A 23,112-nucleotide genomic window follows, 5' to 3' on the forward strand; every position below is an offset into this window, starting at 1 on the left:
CCTCCAATATAAGTCTAAGTTTGACCGTTAAGTCTAAGTCCACAATTTTTTTTTGATAAACTGAACAAATACCTAGTGATAACCACTTGACACTGTCAATCATTGTCCTTTTTGGTCATTTGGTAATAGATCATGTGTTCTTTTACCCTACTTGAACAACCCCTTAATTTTCAAACTTCCCCACCTTTTTTTTTTTTTTTTTTTAGAAAACTTTCTTAGTTGTAGGTTTTCAAAATGAATATGAAGAAAATGTTATTGTATCCAACGGCAAAGAAGCATAAATGTTCATATATATTCAAAAATAACGAGAATTTAATAACTATAATTCTTAGAGAAAAAACCATAATATTAAGCTTTGATTAATTGTGGGCTCCACCCACTAATCGCAAGAATCCAAATGGACGGGATCTGTTAGACCAGCAATTTTCTACATTTAAGTTTTTTTTTTAAATACGACGTACAATTATGTTTGCGGTTAGAATCGAACCTTAAACACATATATACTTCAATGAGTCGATTGTCAATCAAACCAAATCTCGTGGTACATTTTAATTCTTTTTAACTTTCTTTTTCTCTATTTATAGAATTAAACAAAATATAATTTCTGGCTTGTTTTCTTCTGATTTATATAAAAAAAATTTAATTTTTTTTTTATATTCATAGAGAGAGAAGGGAACTAGGGAAAGGAGGGAGGCACGTATAGAGGGGAGAGTGTAGGACAGCCCAAACGTGTTAGGTCAGTCGGCTCGCTTCACCACCACCCCTCATGGTCCTTTTAGTTTTTTACGTTTAAAATTATTTATTTTTTTAATCCATTGAAAAATAAATTATTTAAAAAAAAAACCCCGATTTTCCAACCTTGTTTTTCAGTTTTCCATCCCTTCCCTCATCGTTCTCTCTCTTTCTCCTCTTTTTATCTGTACTTTCCTCCTTGTCGGCACAAACATCTCTCTGTTTTTCTTATTTCTTATTTTTTTTGGGGTTCTGTAATTTGAAGAGCGAGTTTTGGATCCATATCGGCATTCCGTATATCGTTGTAGATTTAGTTTTTTTTGTTTTGCATTTTGTTGTAATGGTCAATGCTGCCGGATTTTCATCTAAATTAGGGTTCCGATTCTTGGTCTGCGATTGGAGTTTTGGAGGCTAGAACCAAAAGGATGTAGTTGAGATTTGGTTGATTTTTGGGCTCTTGTGTAGACATTTTTTGTGTAGTTTTTTTTGCTTCTAGATTGGAATTTCTCGGAGTTGAAGGCGGAGGTTCTTGCTTTTCCTTCAAATTGATGATTGAAACGTCTTAGTTTTTGTTGGTGGGATTCGGTGGATTACCGGAAAAGGGAACGTTTTTTCATCCGGAGGGCATGTTAATTTGGGAAATCTGTCAAGGATTTCCTTTTTTGGGGGGAAGGAGGTAATTGTGGATTTGGTGGTGGGTTATGGGATTACTAGCAAAATAAGGGTGAATTGGGCATTAATCTGGGTGTTATATCTTTATCTTGTGTTGAATTGAGCTGGTGGATAAGAATTTGAAGATGGATCATGTAGTTGGTAGCAAGTTCAAGCTGGGGAGGAAGATCGGGAGTGGGTCCTTTGGGGAGCTCTATTTGGGTATTTACTCTCCACCATTTTTAAATTTTATCTTAATTGCTATTGTAATTTTTGCCAACATTTTGATCTCCCTCATTTCTTTGTCTAATAGCAGTGATCTCTGGTTTTCCATTGATTATCAGGTGTAAATGTACAAACTGGGGAAGAAGTTGCTGTTAAGTTGGTATGTAAAATCTTGTTCAACAGTGAGATTTGTCCATTTGTTTTGTTTGTGGTAAAATGTTCTTGTTTTGAGCATCATCAGGATTTTATCTGCAAATTTCATTAAGGTACTTATATAATGGACTCTTATTTGGGTCTGCAAAAAAAACTAGTTTTGTTTTTGCATCTGAATTTATACAGGTAAGGTAGTGGTTTCTTGAATGTGCATTATTGTATATTTATCTTTAAATTTTCTTATTCTTTTTAATGTAATTTTTTAACACATCCCTCCTTAAGTAATTTCTGGTGACTCTTAAGATGCTTGGCTGATTTCAAAGTTTTTGATCACGTTGCTCCCATAAAAAATTTCAGGAACCTGTGAAAACCAAGCATCCACAGCTTCATTATGAGTCAAAGTTGTACATGCTTCTTCAAGGAGGAAGTAAGTCTCCCTCTCCCTCTCTCACATATGCATAGTCACACACGCGGTTATGTGCACATATGTTCACATGGAGTTGAAAGCCAAAAATTAATGCTTATGTGAGAAGTAAAATGTGGACTGGCTTTTCTGATTTGGCAGCGAGGAAAAAAAACTGAGTGGCAAAATGAAGAATTCTTGTTTGATGAGCATTGGTAGTTTTTCTTCAATGAATCAATCCTAGTGAATCACTTGGGATAGAGCGTCTGCTTAAGCTCTATCTCCACAAGTTTTTTTCAATCTCCCCCAAAGATTTTGTTGCTTTAAACAAATTTCTCCAAAGAGAGACTTTATTTCATAATTCAGGATGTGCTATTGGATTCCTAACTCTAGTGAAACCATTGTTATCTGGAACTGATATGCTTCAGCCGTGGTAAACTAATTAAGGGAATTTTTTTTTCAAATGATATTGTTCAATGAATCCATCTCCTCTTGTTAGAGAATTTGAGTGACATTATATTAATTTTCTTTTGACATCCTATCATTTTTACCAATGAAGCTGGAATCCCCCACCTCAAATGGTTTGGTGTTGAGGGTGAATACAGTATAATGGTTATTGACCTTCTTGGACCAAGTTTGGAAGATTTGTTCAACTACTGCAGCAGAAAATTTTCGTTGAAAACAGTATTGATGCTTGCAGATCAATTAGTAAGTATATGTGGTATGCCTACATGGGCTTTTTATAGATTAATTTTCTTTTGAGCTGCACAATAATGTTTTCTTCCTCTTGGTTGTTATCTGATTAGATTAACAGAGTGGAATACATGCACTCAAGGGGTTTTCTTCACCGTGATATAAAGCCTGACAACTTCTTGATGGGCCTGGGGCGCAAAGCAAACCAGGTATTGATTATTCATTTTCTGTTCGAAATATAGTGTTAACTCTCACGTGACTTCTTACTTATTGTACTTACCAGAAAATGGGACTTACTTATTGCTTGTCAACTTGAACATACTTCTGCTGATAAATGTTCTAATTTTGGGGATATAGAGGATTACTGAGCTTGGTTTCCCTTCCTTTGTTGATTTCTTTTTAATTTCTTAGTATTCTGATTTTGTTTGTGCCAATATAACTCTTTTTTTTCTCCTTCTTGATGACCTATTCATATGCATATATTCCAAGCTTTTATTTTGTCTGGCTGGTTTCGGGGGCAATCAACATGAACAACCTATATGTGACTTTCTTTGTTATTGTCTCATGCTGTTGAAATTACTTACCCCTTGTTGCTGATGCATTGATCACGATTATGTGATACATCTACACAACTTCTTACAATCTGACTTAATGCCAATAGTCATTTTGACAATCTTTTTGGTTACAATACAATGAGAAGTGCACCTCTCTGTATCACAGGTATACATTATTGATTATGGCCTTGCAAAGAAGTATAGGGATCTTCAGACACACAAGCATATCCCATACAGGTAATTTGCTTTTGTTTCAATGTTATAAATGTTGCCAATGCTACTAATATTTCATAAGTTAAGAAGTATCTCAGTTAGGCTGGAAGTAGTCGCTGCTTTATGGTGATGTATTGTTCCCACTTTGGAGGAGAGAGTTGAATTGTTTAGCAAAATACTATAATTCTCATACTTTTTCATCCTAGGAAGACTAAGTGATAAGCCTACATACTCGAATATCTGTAACTGTTGGCATTGAGTATTGAATATCATTTTCCTTTTGGTGCATTGAAGTTTGAGGTTTAGTTTGAAGAAAGGGGCACTATGTCTTGGGTGATATACTTGTAAAATGGGGTAAAATTTTCAGTGTCAAAAGGTTTAGGGCTGTTAACTCATGATGCATGAAAATGTGTTCTTACTTTCTGAAGTTTATGAAATGTATCATAGTGTTGGATGAATCATGCAGTAATTTAAATGATTGATAGCTGAGGTCTATATTTTTGTTAGGTCCATAGGCTTCCGCAGATTTGATATTTTTTTCTCTCTTATCAAAAGTTGGCTTTGCGATTTCTATCGAAAGAAAATTCTAGTGATGTTTCACATATGCTGTCTCTAGAGTAAGGTCATTCCTGTTTTCTGAGCATTCACAGTTGTTATGTGGTGCTGCCTCGCTGGTTTAAAATTTTGAGGATTTTGGATCGATGTAGGTCTAGGTTTAGTTTTACGTATTCTGCTTGACTGCTTCTTCTGCCTTGCCCTGTTATTATGTTTTAAGCCATATCACAATAATAATGATGCCACTTTGTTAACCTTCAACTTCTTTCCCCTTGTGGTTAATCTACCACTTTTAATCTGTTATATGATGTTACTATCTCACTGGATTTTTTATCTTTTGTGGTTATTTCATTTGTTCCATTTACTAATATTATTCCACTTTCAGTCGCTTAATTACTTCTTTTGGTGCCAGCCTTTCATCTATTTGATGTGAAAACTCATCTCATTTTCCATTGCAGGGAAAACAAGAACCTGACGGGCACAGCTCGCTACGCAAGTGTCAACACTCATCTTGGAGTTGGTGAGTTATGTTTATAGTCACCATAGGTTTCAACCTTTTTCAGTTGTTGTCTATTTGTTTTTAGGATAGGTTTCCGGCCATTGGTAAATGAGTATGGTTTCCGATTTATCATGTAGTATTGAATGTCTGATTTATCATGTAGTATTGAATGTCCTTTTATTTTTCTTTCAGAGCAAAGCAGAAGGGATGATCTGGAATCTCTTGGTTATGTGCTTATGTACTTCCTAAGAGGAAGGTTGGGTATATGATGGCTATGCAGTCAACATCTTCATTTTGATGCACATTTTGTTATGTTGAATACTTAGAACACAATGAATTTTTTTTCTGTTGTTATTTATGAATTTATTTTCTGTTCAGCCTTCCCTGGCAGGGATTAAAAGCTGGTACAAAGAAGCAAAAGTATGATAAGATCAGTGAAAAGAAAGTTTCAACTCCTATAGAGGTATAATACTTATGTTTAAAGACCTTGTAAGACCTACGTTCACATCAGTGCAATTCTTTTGGGATCAACCAAGTTTAGGGTGGCATCTGTCTAGAATTAAGGGGAAACCTGGCTCTTCCTAATTGTTCTACTGTTTTATTGTGGATGCACATATGTTCAACAGGTGCTTTGTAAATCATACCCAACTGAGTTTTATTCGTACTTCCATTACTGTCGATCATTGAGGTTTGAAGACAAACCAGACTATTCATATCTGAAAAGGCTTTTTAGAGATCTTTTTATTCGAGAAGGTAATGAACTTTTATTTTTTCACATATGTCTGTAACTTTTATTTATGAGTTTCACTGCTTAGCAGAATTTTACGTTAAAGTCATGTGTTTACTATTTTCTTAATTAATTCTTTCTCAATGTCGTTTATAGACATTATAATTATAGTAGTTTACCATCATATCATCAGGTTATCAGTTCGACTATGTATTTGACTGGACTGTGTTGAAGTACCCTCAGATTGGTGGCAGCTCTAGGGGACGGGTTAGTGTGCTATTGAACTTCTTTTATTGCTGCCCTGTATACATTGTAGCTAACTCAAAGTTTTGCCTTTGCTCTTAGCACTCCAGCGGGAAACCAGGTTTAATTGCTGGTCCATCTGCAGAGAAACCAGAACGGATTTCAGGTTTGGTCACCTTAATGAAACTAGATTTTGGAGTTAGGGTTGTAGAACATCTACAACTGCTGCATTTTACAGTTTGAAAATATGCCTGATTGGAGCTTGGTTTAAGTCTATATCAAAATTTAAACAAGCCCGTCTTTTTTGTTGTGTATTTGCCATTTTCTACTACTAATATTGGGTGAAAATCTCTAACAAATCCATTAATTGGTATCTCTGCTTGACAATACTTCATGCAGTTGGGAAAGAGATCCGGGACAGATTCTCGGGTGCAGTTGAAGCATTTTCCAGAAGGAATACAGCTAGTCCTACTCCACGTGGTGATTTATCCAAACACAGGACGTCAGAGAACGTAAGTTAGTCTGAGAATGTTTTACATTTTCTCATCTTTTCCAACACAAACTCTCTCATTGAAAATTCCCATCCTTATGAAATCAATCTTCTTGTGCATTTTAGCAACCTGATACAGAGAAAGGACGCGGTTCTCGATATGGCAGCAGTTCAAGAAGAGCTGTCCACTCAAGCAGCCGGCCTAGTTCCTCTGGTGAACCCAGTGAATCTCGCTCTAGCCGATTACTCTCAAGCAGTGGCCGTCTGTCTACCACACATAGAGTCCCTGGATATGAGTCGAAGACATCTTCCTATACTCGTGGTACAACTGCGAAAGGCGCAAGGGAGGATCCTCTTCGTAGCTTCGAGCTCCTGTCACTCAGGAAGTAGTTGGAAACTTGGAATGATTTGTTGGTAAAAAAATATTCCTAATGCGTTAAACAGAAATACGCTCGGTGAAAATAGTGGGGAGTTCATAAGCTCATCACTATTGTATGTGGGATTACAACTTAATGACTCACAGGACATTTCCATTATCTTGCCATGTAAACAATGTCTCTCCCACCTCATTTCTTTTTTCTGCCTTTTAGAAGTTTATGAACATCCTTTAGATGCGTCCAAGAAACTAAGAACGAAAAAAAAAAGTACCGGAATTTTTACTTGTACTTGAGAAGTGAGTTGTGTAATAAGTTGTATTTGCTTGTGTTAATATTGGTGATCGAATGCCGTCTCCCTGTTTGATTTATCTACAGCAACCATTATTTTTTTTTTTTGAAACGGGAGAGGGAAATTCAAACCCTAATCCCTAGGGAAACTCGAGCCCTAGTCACTAGTGAGAGAGGTACACACATTTTATCACTTCAAGTGACTCACTAGAGTGCTGCAGCAACTGTTGTAGAATGGCTTTTAATCTGATTCAATTCCCTACTGTGGGACTGAATTGTGCCCTGATATCAAAGCCCGTCACAGTGTCTTTGGCCAGTTGCATATATGAATCCTGTAAGAGAAATCAATGGAGGCTAGTGTGCACATACTCCATTCATATCTAGAGTAGGAATGAAACAGTTATATAAACATCATCAAAATATTCTGTAGAACTGATATAAAGTAACAACCATCCTTACCCTAGCGTAAAATTTCAACTCACGGATCAATCCGTTCATTTCTGCATACTCATGGGTTTCCAGAAATGAGGGTCATATGAATCATCTTACACTTCATTCTTGTACTGGAGTAGCATTATGCACAAACAGCAGACAACAAAATATTCTAACAAAATGAATCAAGAGTTACATGCTAAAATAAGTGTGAATACGTTGTTGACAATAAAGGAAATATGTAATATCTACAACATTCGCAAACAATTAGACTATATGGAGGGGCTTCAAATGTCTACACCCAAAAAGAACTTGAAAGCTCCTGCCTCATGGATTTCTCAGAGCTGCCAATCTATTCTCGAGATCATTCATGCTCGAGCTGCAAGGGAATAATACGAAAGTAAACAGCATATATACGAATAGAACTTTTTGATTTTACATTTGTAACTATTGATGAGTAAAACCCCAGAAAGCACATTTCCTGTACTGTACACATTCCAAAAGTTCAAGAAAGAGAACCATAGAAAAATGTTAGCAAATTTTTTTTTTTTTTCCATTTTTTACGAAATAGACTGGTAGAAAACATGTGGAGCGCTGACACACATACACAATATACCAGAGGTATATTACCTCAAAGGAGAAGGTAGAACGCCTAGAAAAGTACCTGCTAACATCCTCTGTAGTCTTTCCTGGAACTCTACCTTTTGGAGCTGAAGACAACTGTGAAAATAAAAATCAAGTTAAGAAAGTTAGCATAAGCATAAAGGCAGTAACGCAAAGTTTGAGAATGCACTCCCACAATACCAACCTGTGAAGCCACATCGACCCCAATTTCATCCAGAACCTGCCAAGAGAATCACAATGGAGAATTTGCCATCAGTTCTTATTATGAAGTTTACTGCTTGGTTAGCCATCTAGTCTAGCTTGACTCTTGAGATCATCTAACTATTTTATCCCTTTTAAGCCTTCCAGTTCTATCACCTCGAAATCATATGGTTGCTTATGATAATGTTTTGAGCTTAATATGTTTGACCTAAAGTACACAAGTCGCTGAATTGAAGTTTTCATGCATACGGATTAAAAAAAAAAAAAAAAGAGAACTAAGTAAAGGTGTCTACTTGATTTGTCAGCTCTTCAGTCTCATCTTCAGCCTCATCATTATCCAAGGCATCATCTATGGCATCTGACATCATCTCAGTCTGCAGGAATGAATTTAGACTAATAAGCTCCTCAAAGGCTCAAACAAGCAATCAAGAAGCTACATGAATTCAATTCAAAATAAATTATTTCAAACATAAGCATCATCTTACAGTCATATCCATCTGTGCAGACTGTTTCTGGAATTCCCTGATAACCTTAGCTTGCTTTGCAGGGGCCATTTGCTGCAGACATCAAAAGAGAGAGGATGATCACTTTAGATAAAGGTGCTAATCATGTTCATTCTCATACTTTACATATACCATCATTCAAATATATAGTCAAAAGACTTTAGACTGTTCCTAATCACGCCACGTCAAGACAGAGGTGCTGCAACTTAGATTTTTAGTCATAGATTACCTTATTCATAGCTGACATTGCTTTACTAGCACCTTTCATACCAACAGCAATTGAAGACTGAGCATGCATTGCCTGCAGAAGAGAGGAACCATTGTCAATGGGACATCACTACTGGAGAAAGAAAAGGCACTCAGAAAGAATGTCATGCAGAAATCACCTGTGTATGAGTGGCTATGCCTCTCATTTGAGCCCGACTACCTTGTAAGTTAGCAATCTGCTGCCTAAGCCTGATTAGTTGCCGGGCTAAAATTTTAGTTGCTGCCTGCAATAGGTGCACAAATAAGAAAGTGATTCATTGAAGAAGTTCAATGAAAACAAAAATCAAAATTTCTAAAGACACTTGCACGATACAGTAACTCATCTGGTCAAATGAACAAACCTCATTTCCTGTCTTAGCAGTTTTCTTTATCTCTGCAACAAGTTTCTTTTCCTGAGATACCAGAAATTGTGTTAGATATGACCCCCAACAAATAATAAATAAAACAGCATGAAGAAAACCCATCAAATACCTCCAATTGCAGTGCCCCAATTTCCTTCTCTATACCTGAATTATATGAAAATCCAGTCAACGTTAAATACAAGATATGCATACGCATATGTACATGTATATGCATACTTCATTCCACTTCAAAGTCTAAAAACTCAAGAAAGAATGACATGAAGATAATGCCAGCACAAATGCCCTCTAGCCCTCCATGCACTCCAGACATGTCGAAGGGATTTACCTTCTTTTTATTTTTCTCTTTTTACATTTAACCTAGCTCCATGTATCTTTAAAGATACCAGAAATTACACGTATTTAGGTGACTCAATATCATTGACTACCAGTATATCAAGCATCATAAATTTTCAATCTTTCCCATCCCTAGTTGTGAAGTAGACCTATTCGATTGATGATACATCAAAGACTAAGTGTCTAAGTTACACAAAGAAGGTGCTGGCCTCTAAGGCTGTAATATAGTAGGCAGGCCCAATATCATACATATAATCAATGATGACAGAAGCAACAGACGGTTAAGTTGCAGTTTGCCTCAATTACTCAGTTTCTTCAACACATTGAGAATCTGGTTGTGGCCTATATTTCTCAAAGATTAGTCCACCAACTATATACACCGGAAGATGGATTATATAGAGCAAGCATTATGATTTGTTATCTGAGTCCAGCTGACTGTTTCTAACAGCTAGATTCTGCATCGTTTCCTCAATTATCTCCTCCTTTGACATTCATCTTTCAAACACCACTCACCTGAGTGGATATCTCGATATTATATGGTCTAATATAAATGTATCCTTTCATTAAATTGGTTTATTACAAATAAACCTATCTTATCCAGCTAACAGTTTTATTGAAGGAAAAGGAAAATTAATTTTGTCAAACAACCAGCCTCTTCTATATTAAATCTCCGATCATAGCACCCTAGGAATGGAAACTAAAACCAAATTGGCGGTTCACAAGAGGAAAAAAAATTAGAGAAAATTAATTTATTCACAAACAAAATTAAACCCGATTAGTGCTCTGGAATTAAAACGTTGGATCATCAACAACAATGATGAATTGATGATCTTGACTACATCTCAGTTTTCTTTCCTTCAATTTAGTTTCTTAACAATAAATTAAACAGAAATACATCCTACCCACCTCTGGTAGCGTGTGCCATTTCTCTCTTGCTCTCCCGAAGAGCCTCTGCAATTCCAAGTTAGAAGACTTGAATCAGAAAACCCACAATTATCTAATACCCACAATTCCAGCACTCAAGCAGCCAATGCAAACACAAAACTCGAAGTACAAAACACGATCACACAATAGGAATCAAAATTTGATCACAAAACACAAATCTGAACAAGCCGATAAGATAACTAACCTTTAGGGTTGGGTTTCCTGGAGAAGATGTTCATTGTTTCTCGCTCGGAAGAAGGAATTCGTTCCCGCGTTGTGCACAGTACCTGCTGATGCCTGAGAGACAGCGAGGCTTGGTATTCTTAACGAAGAGAGACGGAGATTTCTTAAACCTCGCCTCGAACGTGTGAGGGGGAACTGGGGAAGCCCCAAAACACCCGTGACCCGACCACTCTGTGGCCTTTGTACTAATTATTACCGACACGGGGGCTCTCGTAAATATGTGGAACCTAACTCGATCATCAAAAATACTTATCTGGCCCCATAGGCCCATATATTAAAAAGAAAAAATAAATAAATATGTTTACCGGAATAAGAAATAGATATAGATAGGTGTATTGTTATCATATCCTCAATTTTTGATGGATTGTAAAGAGTGTATTACAATTAGGTCAACCACTTGAGTAATAGCCAATAGCCTAGTAATGAATTCCTCAAGGACCAAACCATATGAACTTGTAAGATCCTAAGTTCATTGGGAGTAGCTTTTAGTGATCATGCGTTGAGTTTTGATCCAACTTATTATGTCTACCCATATCGATATGAACTTATAAGATCCTGAGTTCATTGGGAGTAACTTCTAGTGATCATGCATTGAGTTTTGATCCAACTTATCATGTCAAGCCATATCAAATGTCCAAAAGATAAACTTACATGGTGTATTCATCGATTAAAAAAATTACATTTAGGCCACAAACTTCTTTTATTAAATATGCATCTTTCACTCAAATTCCATAGAAGAAAATTTTTCCCACCATTGTTTATTTATTGAGTATCAGAATTCAACGTTTCTATGGTCCAATCATTTAGACTTGAATAGGAGTCAATTTCTAAATTTAATGCCATGGATCAAAATCAAATGCATCTTCCCCATAATTTCCCTCCAGTTTGCACGCATATAAAACTGGTTATCCACAACTGTACAACTGGGATAATGCTTGAGACTCTCAAAAAATAATCCCAAAATAACCCCATTTAATGAGGAGTATTGGATGTGAAGTTGATCCCACATGTGTGTTTTTAATCAAAGATTATTTTAAAACCACATAGATTTGGAAGACTTTTGTGGATCAAATTTTGAGGGTCTCTAACATTGTTCAATTTTTAATAGCAATGGTCAACTCAAACTCATGATTCTCCATCACATTTTAGCTGGGAAAAATAATACTAATAACAATAATTTGATGCACAACCACTTGAGAAGTCTTGTTACAGTAATGGGAAAAAACCAAACAATAGAAATATTTGTTTCAGGAGCAACCAGCAAACGACAAATAACCCACAAGCCAAATACTAGAGCAAAAAAAAATAAAAGCTAAAACTTGAGATGGGGATTGATTAATCAAAAGAAAACCAACTTTAGGCTGCCTCCTTTTTGAGCTTGGCAAGCTCCTGCCTGATAATTCCACCTCTCTGCAAAATCAAAATTTTTAAGACATCAAGCTTGTAACAGAACCTTTAATGTTCAGAGAAACATAAATACTGCAAGGAAGAAATTGCAAAAACTGAAACTTCCCAATTTTCATATTTTTCTACAGAAAAACATGCATTAATTCCGTTTGAATATAATATAGGCATACTATGACTTATGTACAAAGTCAAGTCAGACTTTGGACCACATAAAACTCTCTTGTCCGGGGGATTCAGTTGTAGCTTTAACGCATTCTAAAGGTCTTTGTGATCTAAGTCCTAACAAGACCTCCAAATTCAAGATTACCAAATGATACCTGAAAGGCAGTTTAAATTAGGATATGCATCATGCACCGTCAAAGAGAGAGAGAGAGAGAGAGAGAGAGAGAGAGAGATATGGACGCGACAAAAGATTGGGCAGCAATGCACAACCATGAATGACTGATTTCTAAATCCTGAAGGGAACTTGTGAATTTCTTATAGGACACAGTTAAAAAGCTCAGTTCCCCAAAAATAAGAGCTAGCACATAACTGAAGAACGGGAAATAATTGAAAAGATTAAGAATTGCTTACCTTGATCTTTGCCAACATAATCTTGAACCTATCAAAATCATTGAGCGAGGCCCTTCTCTTCTGCACAATCAGCTTCCTGCCCCAGGAACTGTTTTCCCATTTGTTCTTCACATCTGCCATCGTGGAGGTAAATAAAAGCATTTAAGGAACAAGAAAGAATGGGAGAAAAGTTGTTCTCCAAACATTCTACTAATAGAAACCTACCAGCTTTTTCCATGGCTTCAATCAGGGTCTTCTTTTTAGGAACCCTTTTGATGTCAATCGTGATATCAGTCAGTGATAGTCTCTTGAAGTTCAACTGACTCCTCACCATGTCAGGGGCATCAACAAGAGCCTATACCACATAAAGCAAAGATACAATGATGACTTGTTAGCATGAGGTAGTCAATGCCACTCTTACAGTCCAATGTCTATCACATTACTGAATGAAAAATAATGCAAAAGCACTAGATGTGTAAGTTAGAATTCCTCAATGAGAGAGGCATTAATGCCAAACAACAAGTACTAACCCCTATAACCCTCTTTCATATCCTACATACCAGCTTATTGCATATAGAAAAATAGTAAGAAACAAGGAGACCCGAGAGTCCGAGACATATATTTCCCTTATAATCATGAAAGAACTGTTTCCAACAGATATTTCCCACTTTTAAATCACCAAAACAGTAAAAAAAAAAAAAGGGATGATACTGTGCACCTAATTGCATTAAACAAGAAAACATGCCTCACGTAAACAAGATAGACATGGAGAATCTAGCTACACATTATTCTACCCAAAACATTAGCCTGATAAGGTTTCTCCAAGCAACATACAATTTCATCATAGCATTGAATAGACACTGCATTTTGCTTTGGCAAATAAATGAAAGTTCTAAAATGTAGAAGAGGCAGGATGCATAAGGAAACAGCAAAACAGAAAGCATACATACTGCAAAACAGTGTGTTCTAAATATTAGTTATCCCTCCCACCCGTCTTGAGATAAAGAAGCAAGAAGATATAAATAAATATGCTTCAGGGTCATCTCCAACATCTTCAAAAAATAGGAGAAATACAAACATTTAAAGAAGTATTCAAATTTTATATTTAATGGAAGCACGAATTAGATAGAACAATACATTCTTCACTTGGGCCAGAGGACTCTAAGATAGATATCAAGCAACATAATGAGTGCAAGCATGACTTCCTTGTTCCCTTGAATTGCATCCATACACCATCACTCAATATTTTACAACCATAAAATAAACAATGAAGGCCATTTTAAGGTAGTCCAAGAGTTCTTCCACCAATTTGGAAGAATGTCAATCAACGAATATGAACTCATATTACAATCGAAGAAGACCTAAAGCTATTCAGAGCTTCCATCACAAATAGCAAAGCATATAACTAATGGATATTCATATGAAAGTAAGATATTCAAACACAAATTTGTCGATATACCCTGTTTTGATCGAGAACATCGACGATCACGACCAGCTTCCAGTAGTCTTTCCCGTAGTTGACAAGAGCCACCCTGCCAATCTCCACGTACCTCTTGAACGGCTGCAAATTCAAACATATAAATTACCGTACTCGAAATACACAATTGAAGAATTTCAAATAAAAGCAAGAAGAAGATTCGTGCTCTGTTTGTTTCGCAGGCAAAGTGCACGCAAGTAACAAGGGGTAGGGAATGCTCTCACCATCTTCGAAGATCTGCGACCGGCTTGTTGGTGGATGGCGGGGACTTGAGTGAGGCACGAGAGCAAATTAGGGTTTCTACTGTAAAAAAAATACTACTTGGGCTTCGAGCTATCATCCGGTGATCGCAAGTCTATATGGATCTGACGTCGTGGCATATTTTTTGTGGAGGTGTTTGTTTATTCATTTATTTATTTGGTATTAATGAAAAAAAAATCCTTTTAAGAAAAAAATAAATTAGAATATGGTTTTTGAATTGGGTTATTTGGTATTTGGAAATAGTGCAATGCATAGATTTTTTATTATACATAAAAATTATAGTTACTATTTTTCGAGTGTGTATGAGTTGTGTATTCATGAACTCATGTAATAGCATGTCAAAAAAACACATGAATTTTTTTTTGTACAAGCTCGATAAGAATCTAACTCACAATTTTCATAGATTTAAGTCTCTAAGGGAGATTTTCCTAATCTAATTTAAATACGAAGGTGTCAAATTAATGTTTTGCATGTTTCTCAAATAAAAAAGACCATTAGATTTAAAATCTCATATACTTTTTATTTTCTGTGTTTTTTGTAATTTTTAAAAAATATTTTAGTTATTCAATGAGAGAACTGAGCCATTTGAATATATTATCAGAGTTATGAACGAAACCTCGAAGCTCATATCGATTGTGGGTTGTGTTGGATAAAAAGATCCCACATCGGTGGATCCTTGTGAGGATGGCTGCCTTATAGAGGCAAGCCCTTATCCCTCTTAATAGGCCTTTATAAGAGAATTGAACTCTATGTGATTTAATCTCTTTCTCAATGGTTTGATCGTAGAACGGTCTGCTGTTAACTGATTCCTTAGTAGCTCACTGGTCGAGACTTGAGACTTGAGAGTCCCATGTTAAACTGACTCTGACTGGTCATGATGGGAGCAAGCCCATAGAAGCAAAGCCTCATGGGCCGGGACGAAAGCAGATTGATTTTGGGCAAAAATTTGATGAATAAGCCCGGGAAAAAAAAAGACCGTTAGCCAGGATGGCAGAATCCTGGTGAGAATTTGATAGAAGAAGGAATTAGAATTCCGGAACCCCTTCGGAATTCCGCGGCTCGCCCCCGCGCCGGAAAAGTTCATGGGTTTCAAACTCTCGGTTGGCGTGATCCACAAGGGAAACTCAGTTGTAGTATATATTTCCCTACTTCATACTTTCCCTTATTTTGTCAAAGATTTTCCACACAAAGATTTCTGGCAATGGCGGCTGACGATCGATTTCACTGTGAGTGGGAGAGAGGTGCTTTCGGCTCTGCTTTCTTGGCTCATCCCAAGTCTCCGTCTTCTTTGTCTCGTGACTCTGGTCTTCTCCTACCTCCTGTGTTTGCCGTTAAATCTGCTGAGATTTTGTTTTCGGAAACGATAGAGAACGAGATTGAAGTTTTCAACGATCTTCAGAGTTCAGGGTGCTCACCGTACATCATCACCTGTTTCGGCGAGGAATTCACTGTCAAAGACAACGGGAACACCGTTTACAACTTGTTACTTGAGTACGCCTCCGGTGGTTCCCTCGCTCATGTTATCAAGAAATTGCTTTGGCGTTGGATGCCTGTTGAACAAGTGAAGCGTTACACAAGGCAATTGCTTCTAGGGCTTTCTCATATACACGATTCCGGGTATGTTCACTGCGACATTAAGCCTGATAACGTACTCTTAGTTCCATCTGAAGATGGTGATTTTGTGGCAAAGATTGCCGATTTTGGGTTAGCGAAGAGAAGGAGAAGGGAATTTGATCACGTGAAAGGAACTCCTCGTTACTTGGCACCAGCACCTGTTGTTCATGGTGTACTGGATTGTGCCTCGGATATTTGGGCGTTAGGGTGTACCGTGTATGAGATGCTAACAGGGTACTCTGTGTGGCCACTTGATTTCAATGCGACAACTGATGATCTCTACCACAAGATTGCTAGTGAAGAGCCTCATCTCACTTTTAGGTTTCCGGTTGAGACTGAAGCTTTCTTGAGAACATATCTTGTGAGGACACCTGCGGAGAGACCCACGGCCAAGATGCTGATGGAACACCCTTTTTTGACTGGCTTGATTGAAGAAGAACAGAAAGAAGAATTTTGGGAAAAAGTTGATGAAAATGGATGTCAGCAAGTAGAGGCTGAGAATTGTTGTGTAAAAGAAGTTAAGGTGATTGAGACTGGCTGTATGTTCAAGGATGATTGGATTTTTGTTCCTCAGAAGGGATTTATGTTGGTTCCGTTCCATGTTCATTGTCCAAGGATGACATGACACTTCCTGCCTGCAAGAGCAGAAGGACTTCTCACTTGAATCCTGTTACTGCTAGTGACCTTACATTGGCATTAGCTCTTCCTGCCTGCAAGAGAAGAAGGATTTCTCACTTGAATCCTCTTACTAGTAGTGACCTTACATTGAGATTATCTCTCTCCATCCCAGCTGGAATGTAACACAGATGAGATGATATATGCACATATCTATGTCACTTGTCTGTTCCTGATACATAAATTGTAGGTGATCTGCAGCAAAGATTAGCGTATATTCGTGTGAATATCTCTTGAAATTTGACTGATAAGTAGAGTCATTGATACATAGATTCTTTATTGACTGAAGAATGTTAAATTCTTTGCCTCATATGGCTTCCAAGTGTAAATTAATCACTTTATAAATGAAAATGTAGTTGACACTGGTTTGCTTCTACATTGTGGCTTTTATATCTTTATCAATTCGTGAATTAATGATATCAATCTCATATATGCTTTGGCAGTGATTTACCCTAATCTGTTACGAAAGCTAAGCATCACAAGTCCCTCACAGGTGCCAAATATGAGAACTGGGATTATTCTGCAACCATTTTACATTTGAAGACTTATAATCTGACATCCTCTGATGTATCATGTGTAAGCACCATCTTTGGCCAAACTTCCCAATCAATGTGTACTATTTTTGAAGTTCTGTCGGCTTTTTATTTGTAATTGTGGAGAATGGCTCAGATAGGCATGCCTGTGTTTTTGCTGATAATTCTTGTGAAACAAACCGCATTGTAGGTCTCGACTCTGGAATGGTTCGCGTGCACGCCAAGGCTAAACTAACCACAAACGCTACTACTTCAGCCAATGGGCCTGTGGGTGGTGGGAGGCGTTGGTCTAGCTCGTCCTTAAGCAATATCTCTGGATCATTTGTCAATGATGCTGTCGTCGATAGCGAGCTTAGGAACTCTCCAGGATGCTTTCCCATCATAACTTCCAGTGCCACCACTCCAAAGCTATAGACATCACATTTATCTGTTACTCGCATTGTAAGTGCAAGCTCTGCATATCATGAAAACATTCTACCATTTGAGCATATTCAATGTCATAAGCTTTTGTTTATCAGAAAGTCAAAATGAACTAATTTTTTACCTGGAGCCATGTAGCCATAAGACCCAACAGCTCCTGTCCAGTTTGATGAATCCGGGCTTAACAATCTTGCAGTGCCAAAATCTGCGAGACGTGGCTCGTATTCTGACTCAAGCAGAATGTTATTCAAGGATATGTCTCTGTGAACAATTGGTGGACTGCAATCATGGTGCAAGTAGGATATGGCATGAGCCACTCCTTGCACAATTTTCACCCTTGTAGACCAATCTAGCTTCACATGTCCATCCACTCCATAAAGAACCTTACCTAAACTACCTCTTTCTACATATTCACAAACCAAGAACATGCTACCCCTGCAAGAACAATATCCATAGAGCCTGATAATGTTCCGGTGCCTAACCTCTGTCAACATTCTGATCTCGTTCTCGAAACTTTGTCGATGCACTGCCAATATGTCATTGGAATCTGATATATTGAGTTTTTTTACTGCAACAACTTGACCTGTTGGCAATACAGCCTTGTAAACCACTCCAAATCCTCCCTTACCAATGCAGTAATTGTTATTGAAGTCATCAGTGGCCTTAACAATATCCCCAAATGTGAACTTTCCTTCTCTTTCCCATATCATGGCCTCGGATTCCTCGTGCTTTTTCGTGCTTTTGGTCTCTTCATCCTGGAGATTGGCCGTTCGACGGAATATCAAAAATGCCACAATTGTTGCAAGCATAAATAGTCCACAAACTGGAACAATGACACCAATGAGAACCTTTCTGTTAACTTCTGAGGATTTTCCACTGCCATGGATTGGATTACAAGGAGCTAATCCTTCTGCATCTCCACACAAACCCAAGTTTCCAACAAAGGCTGCAGGCGAGTTCTGAAAAACACTGCCAGTTGGGATTGGACCCGTCAACTTATTGTTCGAAAAATCGATCGAATGCAGACTAATCATTCCAGAAAATGCAGATGGGATTCTCCCTGAGAGATCATTATTTGAGACATTAAAGTTCTCCAATGAGGTCAGCTTACCTAGTCCCTGAGGGATTGATCCTGAAAGTGAGTTGCTGCTGAAATCGAACGAGTACTGCAATGCTGTCAACTCCCCAAGCTCCAATGGTATCTCACCTGATAGATTATTGTGGCTCAAATCCAAGCTCAACAAATTCTCACAACTGCCAATCTCTTTTGGAATTTTCCCAAACAAATTGTTGTCTGATAGTTGCAGATATTGGAGCCTGGATAAGTTGCCTAAGCTCTCCGGGATCTCTCCGGTCAGATGGTTGTTGCTCAAATTGAGCCTGAACAACTGGCTTAGCTTCCCAAGCTCCAAAGGAACTTTCCCAGCCAACTCATTCGAATCAAGTCTTAGAACACACAATTGGGTCAGTTTCCCAAGCTCAGCAGGAATTTCTCCTGAAATCCTGTTTCTATCCATCTCCAAGTTAGTGAGATTTCCGCATTCTCCCCACAGCGGCGAGATTTTACCAGTAAACTGATTGTCACTGAAAGTGATGAAATTGAGATATGGGTGAACTCCAAATGCATCGGTGATGTTACCAGTGAATCGATTCCCATCGAACCGGACTCTGCTTAGTCTAGAGCAGTTCTTCAAGCAATTTGGCAGCGACCCAGTGAAGTTATTGCCATTGACTGTCAAAGTTCTCAGAGCAAAACCACTGCACAACTCAGGTGGCAATTCTCCAGAGAAGCTGTTGTTGGAGAAGCTAACAATTTCTAGGTAAGGACTGTTCTTCCCCAAATCACTAGGAATGCTGCCTGTGAGATTATTAGTGAACATACTGATTACCACTAATTCAGTGAGATATGAAACGGCCTCTGGCACCTCCCCGTAGAGATGATTAATATTAAGGTCAATGACTTGCAGTGAACTCATATTTCCGATCGTCGGTGGAAGTGTGCCATTGAGTCTGTTAGAGAAGAGTTTTAAGGTTAAAAGATTTGTGAGATTCCCGACTGTTGCCGGAATCGGACCGCAAAGGTGATTCACCGAGAGGTCTAACTTCCCCAGATCTTTCAAATTACCAATCTCCGACGGAATGAAGCCGGAGAGTGTATTGTTGTACAGAAAAAGAAGTTTAAGCTTTCTGAGTAGTCCAATTTCTGATGGAATTTTCCCAGAGAAGAGATTGTTCTGGAGTTGCAAGGAAGTCATTTCTGTCCAATTGGAGATGAGAGATGGAGATATCTCGCCGGAAAGAGAATTATCAGACAAACCCAACTCAGATAATTTGGTCAGATTGGACAATGACAATGGCAATTCCCCACTCAACTGATTAACAGCAAAAGCTACAAAAGTGAGATTAGCACAGAACCCAATCTCAGAAGGAATTGAAGAATTCAAGGAATTCATTCTGAGATCAAGCGTTCTGAGCTTCCATAGCTGGCCTAGAGAAGAAGGAATGCTTCCTTCAAATGAATTGTTAAACAGCACAAGAATCTCAAGATCAGACATCAATCCTATGCTCTCAGGAATTGAACCATTGAACTTGTTATGATCTACTCGAAGATGTTTTATCTTGGAAAGATTAGAAATGTTAGAAGACAATGGGCCTTCAAACTGATTGTTTGTAAGGTTGAGATATTCAAGCTTCCCCAGATTGGTAAAAACCAGTTCTGGTATTTTTCCAGTGAAAGAATTCTGTGACAAGTCCAGGAAAGTCAGGTTCTTACAATGGGGTATGAATCCTGGAAACTCCAAGACAAATTCATTAAGGTAAAGATTAAGGTATGTCAACATCGGCATACCGGAAAACTTGGACCAGTCAGGGGAATCTGTTAAGAAGTTCACTCCAAGGTCTAAGTATGTTACCTTTTGAAGATTGCTTATCTGATATGGGATTGCACCATTGAGACTGTTACTTGAGAGATTAAGATACTGAAGCTCCGATAACTGGCCAATCTCTGGAGGAATCTCGCCTTCGAAATAATTGAAACTCAAGTTCAAGAAACTGAGTCTTGAGAGGGTGCCAATGGTTGATGGAATGAGTCCACTGATACTGTTATTGCCAAGTTCAATGCTGGTGAGGTTTGATACTGAAGTGAAGTTGAGTTGGGTGAGAGTTCCATTGATGTCTGAACTAGAGAGGTCGATTTTAGTGACAGTAGATCCAGATGAGTCGCAGAGAATTCCAGTCCAGTTGCAGAGATTATTGAGGTTTCGGAGTGACCATGAATTCAGAGATGGAGGAGAATAAGATAAGCTGTTCTTCCATTGAATGAGAGATTCAGCTTGAGTTCTTTGTGAGGATGTGATCTTCAGTGGAAGTAGAGATAGTAGGAGGATTTGAAACAGAAAAAGAACAGGCTTTTGATTCCCTAACATGGTTGATATGATCTGTATCATTCTTCCATGGCAGAGAAGGAATTGTTTTCAGGTTTGTTCATTTGACATCAAACAAGTCTTTGATAATGCTCCTTTATATAGACAATCGAAGTAATCTTGTTATGACTTATAATATCCCAAATCGTTCAGATAACCCAAGTGATGTACGTTTATAAGAAAATCTATGTCATTATCACTTAATTAAGATCTTTCTTTGGAGTTAAGTACCATTAAATAAGAATATATGGAAAAAAGAAAGTCTTGCAGATATGATGTATTTACGAAAATTGATAAAGATGATCCGGGAAAAACAAGTCTTGTAGATACGATGTATTTACGAAAACTTATAAACCCAAAGCCAACGCTTAGGTTTGCATTGGACTCTAAAATTGAAGTGTCTTATAATATAGAGTGTACACATTTTATGGTTGGAAAAAGAACGTGGAATCTTTGACTAAGTAGAGTAATATAGTAATGGCAGTGAAGTTAACAGATACAGAGATACTTTACTTCAAAGCACCAACTTAAACAATGAAGCTGACTTTGACTAATAAAATGTTAAACGGCTATGATTTGGTTGAAGTTTACCAAATCTGCATCATACGGCCACAAACTTGCTTCATCTTTTAACAACCATGTTTTTAGGAGAACTTGTGCAGATACATATATGTTTATTCTCCTTTACACACTAGCTTAATTTTTCTTTCTCTAAGCTTCTGATGTCCTGCCAAATGTGAATGTTTTAATTTTTATGACGCTCTTTATGTAGACAAATCAGCATTAGTTATTTTAACAACACTCATGGGTAGGTCGGGCAATCCACGACCCAATACGTACACAATAAACAAGATCCAACACTGGAACTATTCTTATACATGACCCTTATTTGGGGCAACACAAGGCCCACACTTGGGACAACAACAACTAAGGTTTGAACTCAATACCTCCCGCTCTGATATTATGTTAATATTAGTTATTTTGTCATTCAACTCAATAAGTTAACCTTTTGGGTTTGGACATTTCACATCATTTAATACCTAACATAGTACATGTAACAGCTCGCCCCTCCGAACTAGTAACACTTGTCCCCTTGGGGCCAACCCATGTCTCCTCGCACGACTTTGTCTTTCCAGGCCCAACATCAACTCATACTAGTTTGATCGGCCCAAGAAAAGCGCTTGTTACTAAATAGAAAGTTTGATATATTATATGTTGTACGCCACATCAACCCTTGGGCGATATGAGACAAGAGACATAGCCACTTTGTCATTCGGTAGCTCATCCAACACCAACAAGCTTGACACTGAAGAGGCTTGTGGCCTCACCCACTTGAGCTGGGTGCTACAGACTCCCCCTTAAGGACCCTTGTCCCTCATGTGACCCACACCTTGAACCCTGGTCCCTGGGGCCTCAGCTCTGATACCATCTGTAACAACCCACTCATCCACACTAGTAACACTTTGTCCGCTTAATACTAACCCATACTGGCCCGCATGACTTTGTCTTCCCAAGCTCAGCACCAGTCCATATAGTTTGAGTCAAGAAAAATATTTGTTACTAGTTATGAAAGTTGACCTATTATATACTGTATTTCACATCATCCCTTGGATGATGTGGAACAAAAAGACTTAGCACCTTCACCACTTGATAATTCGCTTAACACCACCAAACTTGACACTGAATAGGCTTATGGCCTCGTTGACTCGATCCAGGTTGTACAGTACAAACTTATGGAGAGGTCTTAAACTATGTAAGCTTAATTATGTGTTCAACAAGTCCTAAACTATGTGGTTGTATATTTTAGTATGAATGATTGAAACAAAATGATAGTGGTGCACAAAACCTAGCTTAACCTCAGTGAGACAGGGAGGAGGAAGATATGAGTAAAATGGTGACTAAGATGAGATATGGAGATAGGTCTCAATTGATAAGTGTATTGACCAATTAGAAGCTATAGGAATAATAATAGATTATTCTTGTCTGGCCTAACCTAAACCTTCATTTTGGTTGGTCCAGGTTGAGATATATATTATGTTGCTCCACATAATATATTTTA

At 37.8% G+C, this 23,112-nt stretch overlaps 5 protein-coding genes across 5 annotated transcripts; 2 read left to right on the forward strand and 3 right to left on the reverse strand.

Moving 5' to 3' along the window:
• The first annotated feature begins 863 nt into the window (after positions 1–863).
• LOC120010738 (casein kinase 1-like protein 6) lies at positions 864–6,864 on the forward strand. Its single transcript, XM_038861558.1, has 14 exons — positions 864–1,605; positions 1,728–1,768; positions 2,119–2,188; positions 2,724–2,872; positions 2,971–3,066; positions 3,578–3,648; positions 4,638–4,699; positions 4,871–4,934; positions 5,057–5,141; positions 5,305–5,431; positions 5,599–5,672; positions 5,751–5,814; positions 6,048–6,160; positions 6,265–6,864. The coding sequence occupies exons 1-14, from the start codon at positions 1,530–1,532 to the stop codon at positions 6,526–6,528; spliced, it is 1,356 nt and encodes a 451-aa protein (XP_038717486.1). The 5' UTR covers positions 864–1,529; the 3' UTR covers positions 6,529–6,864.
• A 377-nt stretch (positions 6,865–7,241) lies between these two features.
• Positions 7,242–10,864, reverse strand: LOC120010322 (vacuolar protein sorting-associated protein 2 homolog 3-like). Its single transcript, XM_038861093.1, has 11 exons — positions 10,655–10,864; positions 10,432–10,476; positions 9,302–9,336; positions 9,172–9,222; positions 8,950–9,054; positions 8,793–8,864; positions 8,546–8,617; positions 8,354–8,434; positions 8,044–8,079; positions 7,900–7,955; positions 7,242–7,614 (listed from the first exon to the last, which is right to left on the reverse strand). The coding sequence occupies exons 1-11, from the start codon at positions 10,686–10,688 to the stop codon at positions 7,563–7,565; spliced, it is 639 nt and encodes a 212-aa protein (XP_038717021.1). The 5' UTR covers positions 10,689–10,864; the 3' UTR covers positions 7,242–7,562.
• Positions 10,865–11,823: 959 nt separating this feature from the next.
• LOC120010432 (60S ribosomal protein L14-1-like) lies at positions 11,824–14,494 on the reverse strand. The gene is made up of 5 exons (XM_038861231.1): positions 14,353–14,494; positions 14,111–14,212; positions 12,877–13,006; positions 12,673–12,785; positions 11,824–12,102 (listed from the first exon to the last, which is right to left on the reverse strand). The coding sequence occupies exons 1-5, from the start codon at positions 14,353–14,355 to the stop codon at positions 12,049–12,051; spliced, it is 402 nt and encodes a 133-aa protein (XP_038717159.1). The 5' UTR covers positions 14,356–14,494; the 3' UTR covers positions 11,824–12,048.
• A 1,096-nt stretch (positions 14,495–15,590) lies between these two features.
• On the forward strand, positions 15,591–16,628 carry LOC120011207 (mitogen-activated protein kinase kinase kinase 17-like). The gene has a single exon (XM_038862271.1). The coding sequence runs from the start codon at positions 15,591–15,593 to the stop codon at positions 16,626–16,628; it is 1,038 nt and encodes a 345-aa protein (XP_038718199.1).
• A 426-nt stretch (positions 16,629–17,054) lies between these two features.
• Positions 17,055–21,131, reverse strand: LOC120010652 (MDIS1-interacting receptor like kinase 2-like). Its single transcript, XM_038861445.1, has 2 exons — positions 17,756–21,131; positions 17,055–17,665 (listed from the first exon to the last, which is right to left on the reverse strand). Exons 1-2 carry the CDS (start codon positions 21,075–21,077, stop codon positions 17,295–17,297), a joined length of 3,693 nt encoding a protein of 1,230 aa, XP_038717373.1. The 5' UTR covers positions 21,078–21,131; the 3' UTR covers positions 17,055–17,294.
• Positions 21,132–23,112: the final 1,981 nt, after the last annotated feature.

This window comes from Tripterygium wilfordii, chromosome 12 (genome assembly GCF_013401445.1).
Source record: "Tripterygium wilfordii isolate XIE 37 chromosome 12, ASM1340144v1, whole genome shotgun sequence".
In the NCBI taxonomy this organism is placed as follows: Eukaryota; Viridiplantae; Streptophyta; class Magnoliopsida; order Celastrales; family Celastraceae; genus Tripterygium; species Tripterygium wilfordii.

Excerpts from the sequence above, each read along its gene's own strand:
- LOC120010738 (XM_038861558.1), top strand. The coding sequence starts at position 1,530 with ATGGATCATGTAGTTGGTAGCAAGTTCAAGCTGGGGAGGAAGATCGGG. Across the intron at positions 5,142-5,304 it reads AAGTTTCAACTCCTATAGAG|GTGCTTTGTAAATCATACCC; the intron begins GTATAATACTTA and ends TATGTTCAACAG. Across the intron at positions 5,673-5,750 it reads GTGGCAGCTCTAGGGGACGG|CACTCCAGCGGGAAACCAGG; the intron begins GTTAGTGTGCTA and ends CTTTGCTCTTAG.
- LOC120010322 (XM_038861093.1), bottom strand. The coding sequence starts at position 10,688 with ATGAACATCTTCTCCAGGAAACCCAACCCTAAAG. Across the intron at positions 10,477-10,654 it reads CAGGAAACCCAACCCTAAAG|AGGCTCTTCGGGAGAGCAAG; the intron begins GTTAGTTATCTT and ends TTGGAATTGCAG. Across the intron at positions 9,337-10,431 it reads AATGGCACACGCTACCAGAG|GTATAGAGAAGGAAATTGGG; the intron begins GTGGGTAGGATG and ends CATATAATTCAG.
- LOC120010432 (XM_038861231.1), bottom strand. Across the intron at positions 12,786-12,876 it reads TGAAGCCATGGAAAAAGCTG|ATGTGAAGAACAAATGGGAA; the intron begins GTAGGTTTCTAT and ends CCACGATGGCAG. Across the intron at positions 12,103-12,672 it reads TTATGTTGGCAAAGATCAAG|AGAGGTGGAATTATCAGGCA; the intron begins GTAAGCAATTCT and ends TTGATTTTGCAG.
- LOC120011207 (XM_038862271.1), top strand. The coding sequence starts at position 15,591 with ATGGCGGCTGACGATCGATTTCACTGTGAGTGGGAGAGAGGTGCTTTC.
- LOC120010652 (XM_038861445.1), bottom strand. The coding sequence starts at position 21,077 with ATGATACAGATCATATCAACCATGTTAGGGAATCAAAAGCCTGTTCTT. Across the intron at positions 17,666-17,755 it reads TTATGGCTACATGGCTCCAG|AGCTTGCACTTACAATGCGA; the intron begins GTAAAAAATTAG and ends CATGATATGCAG.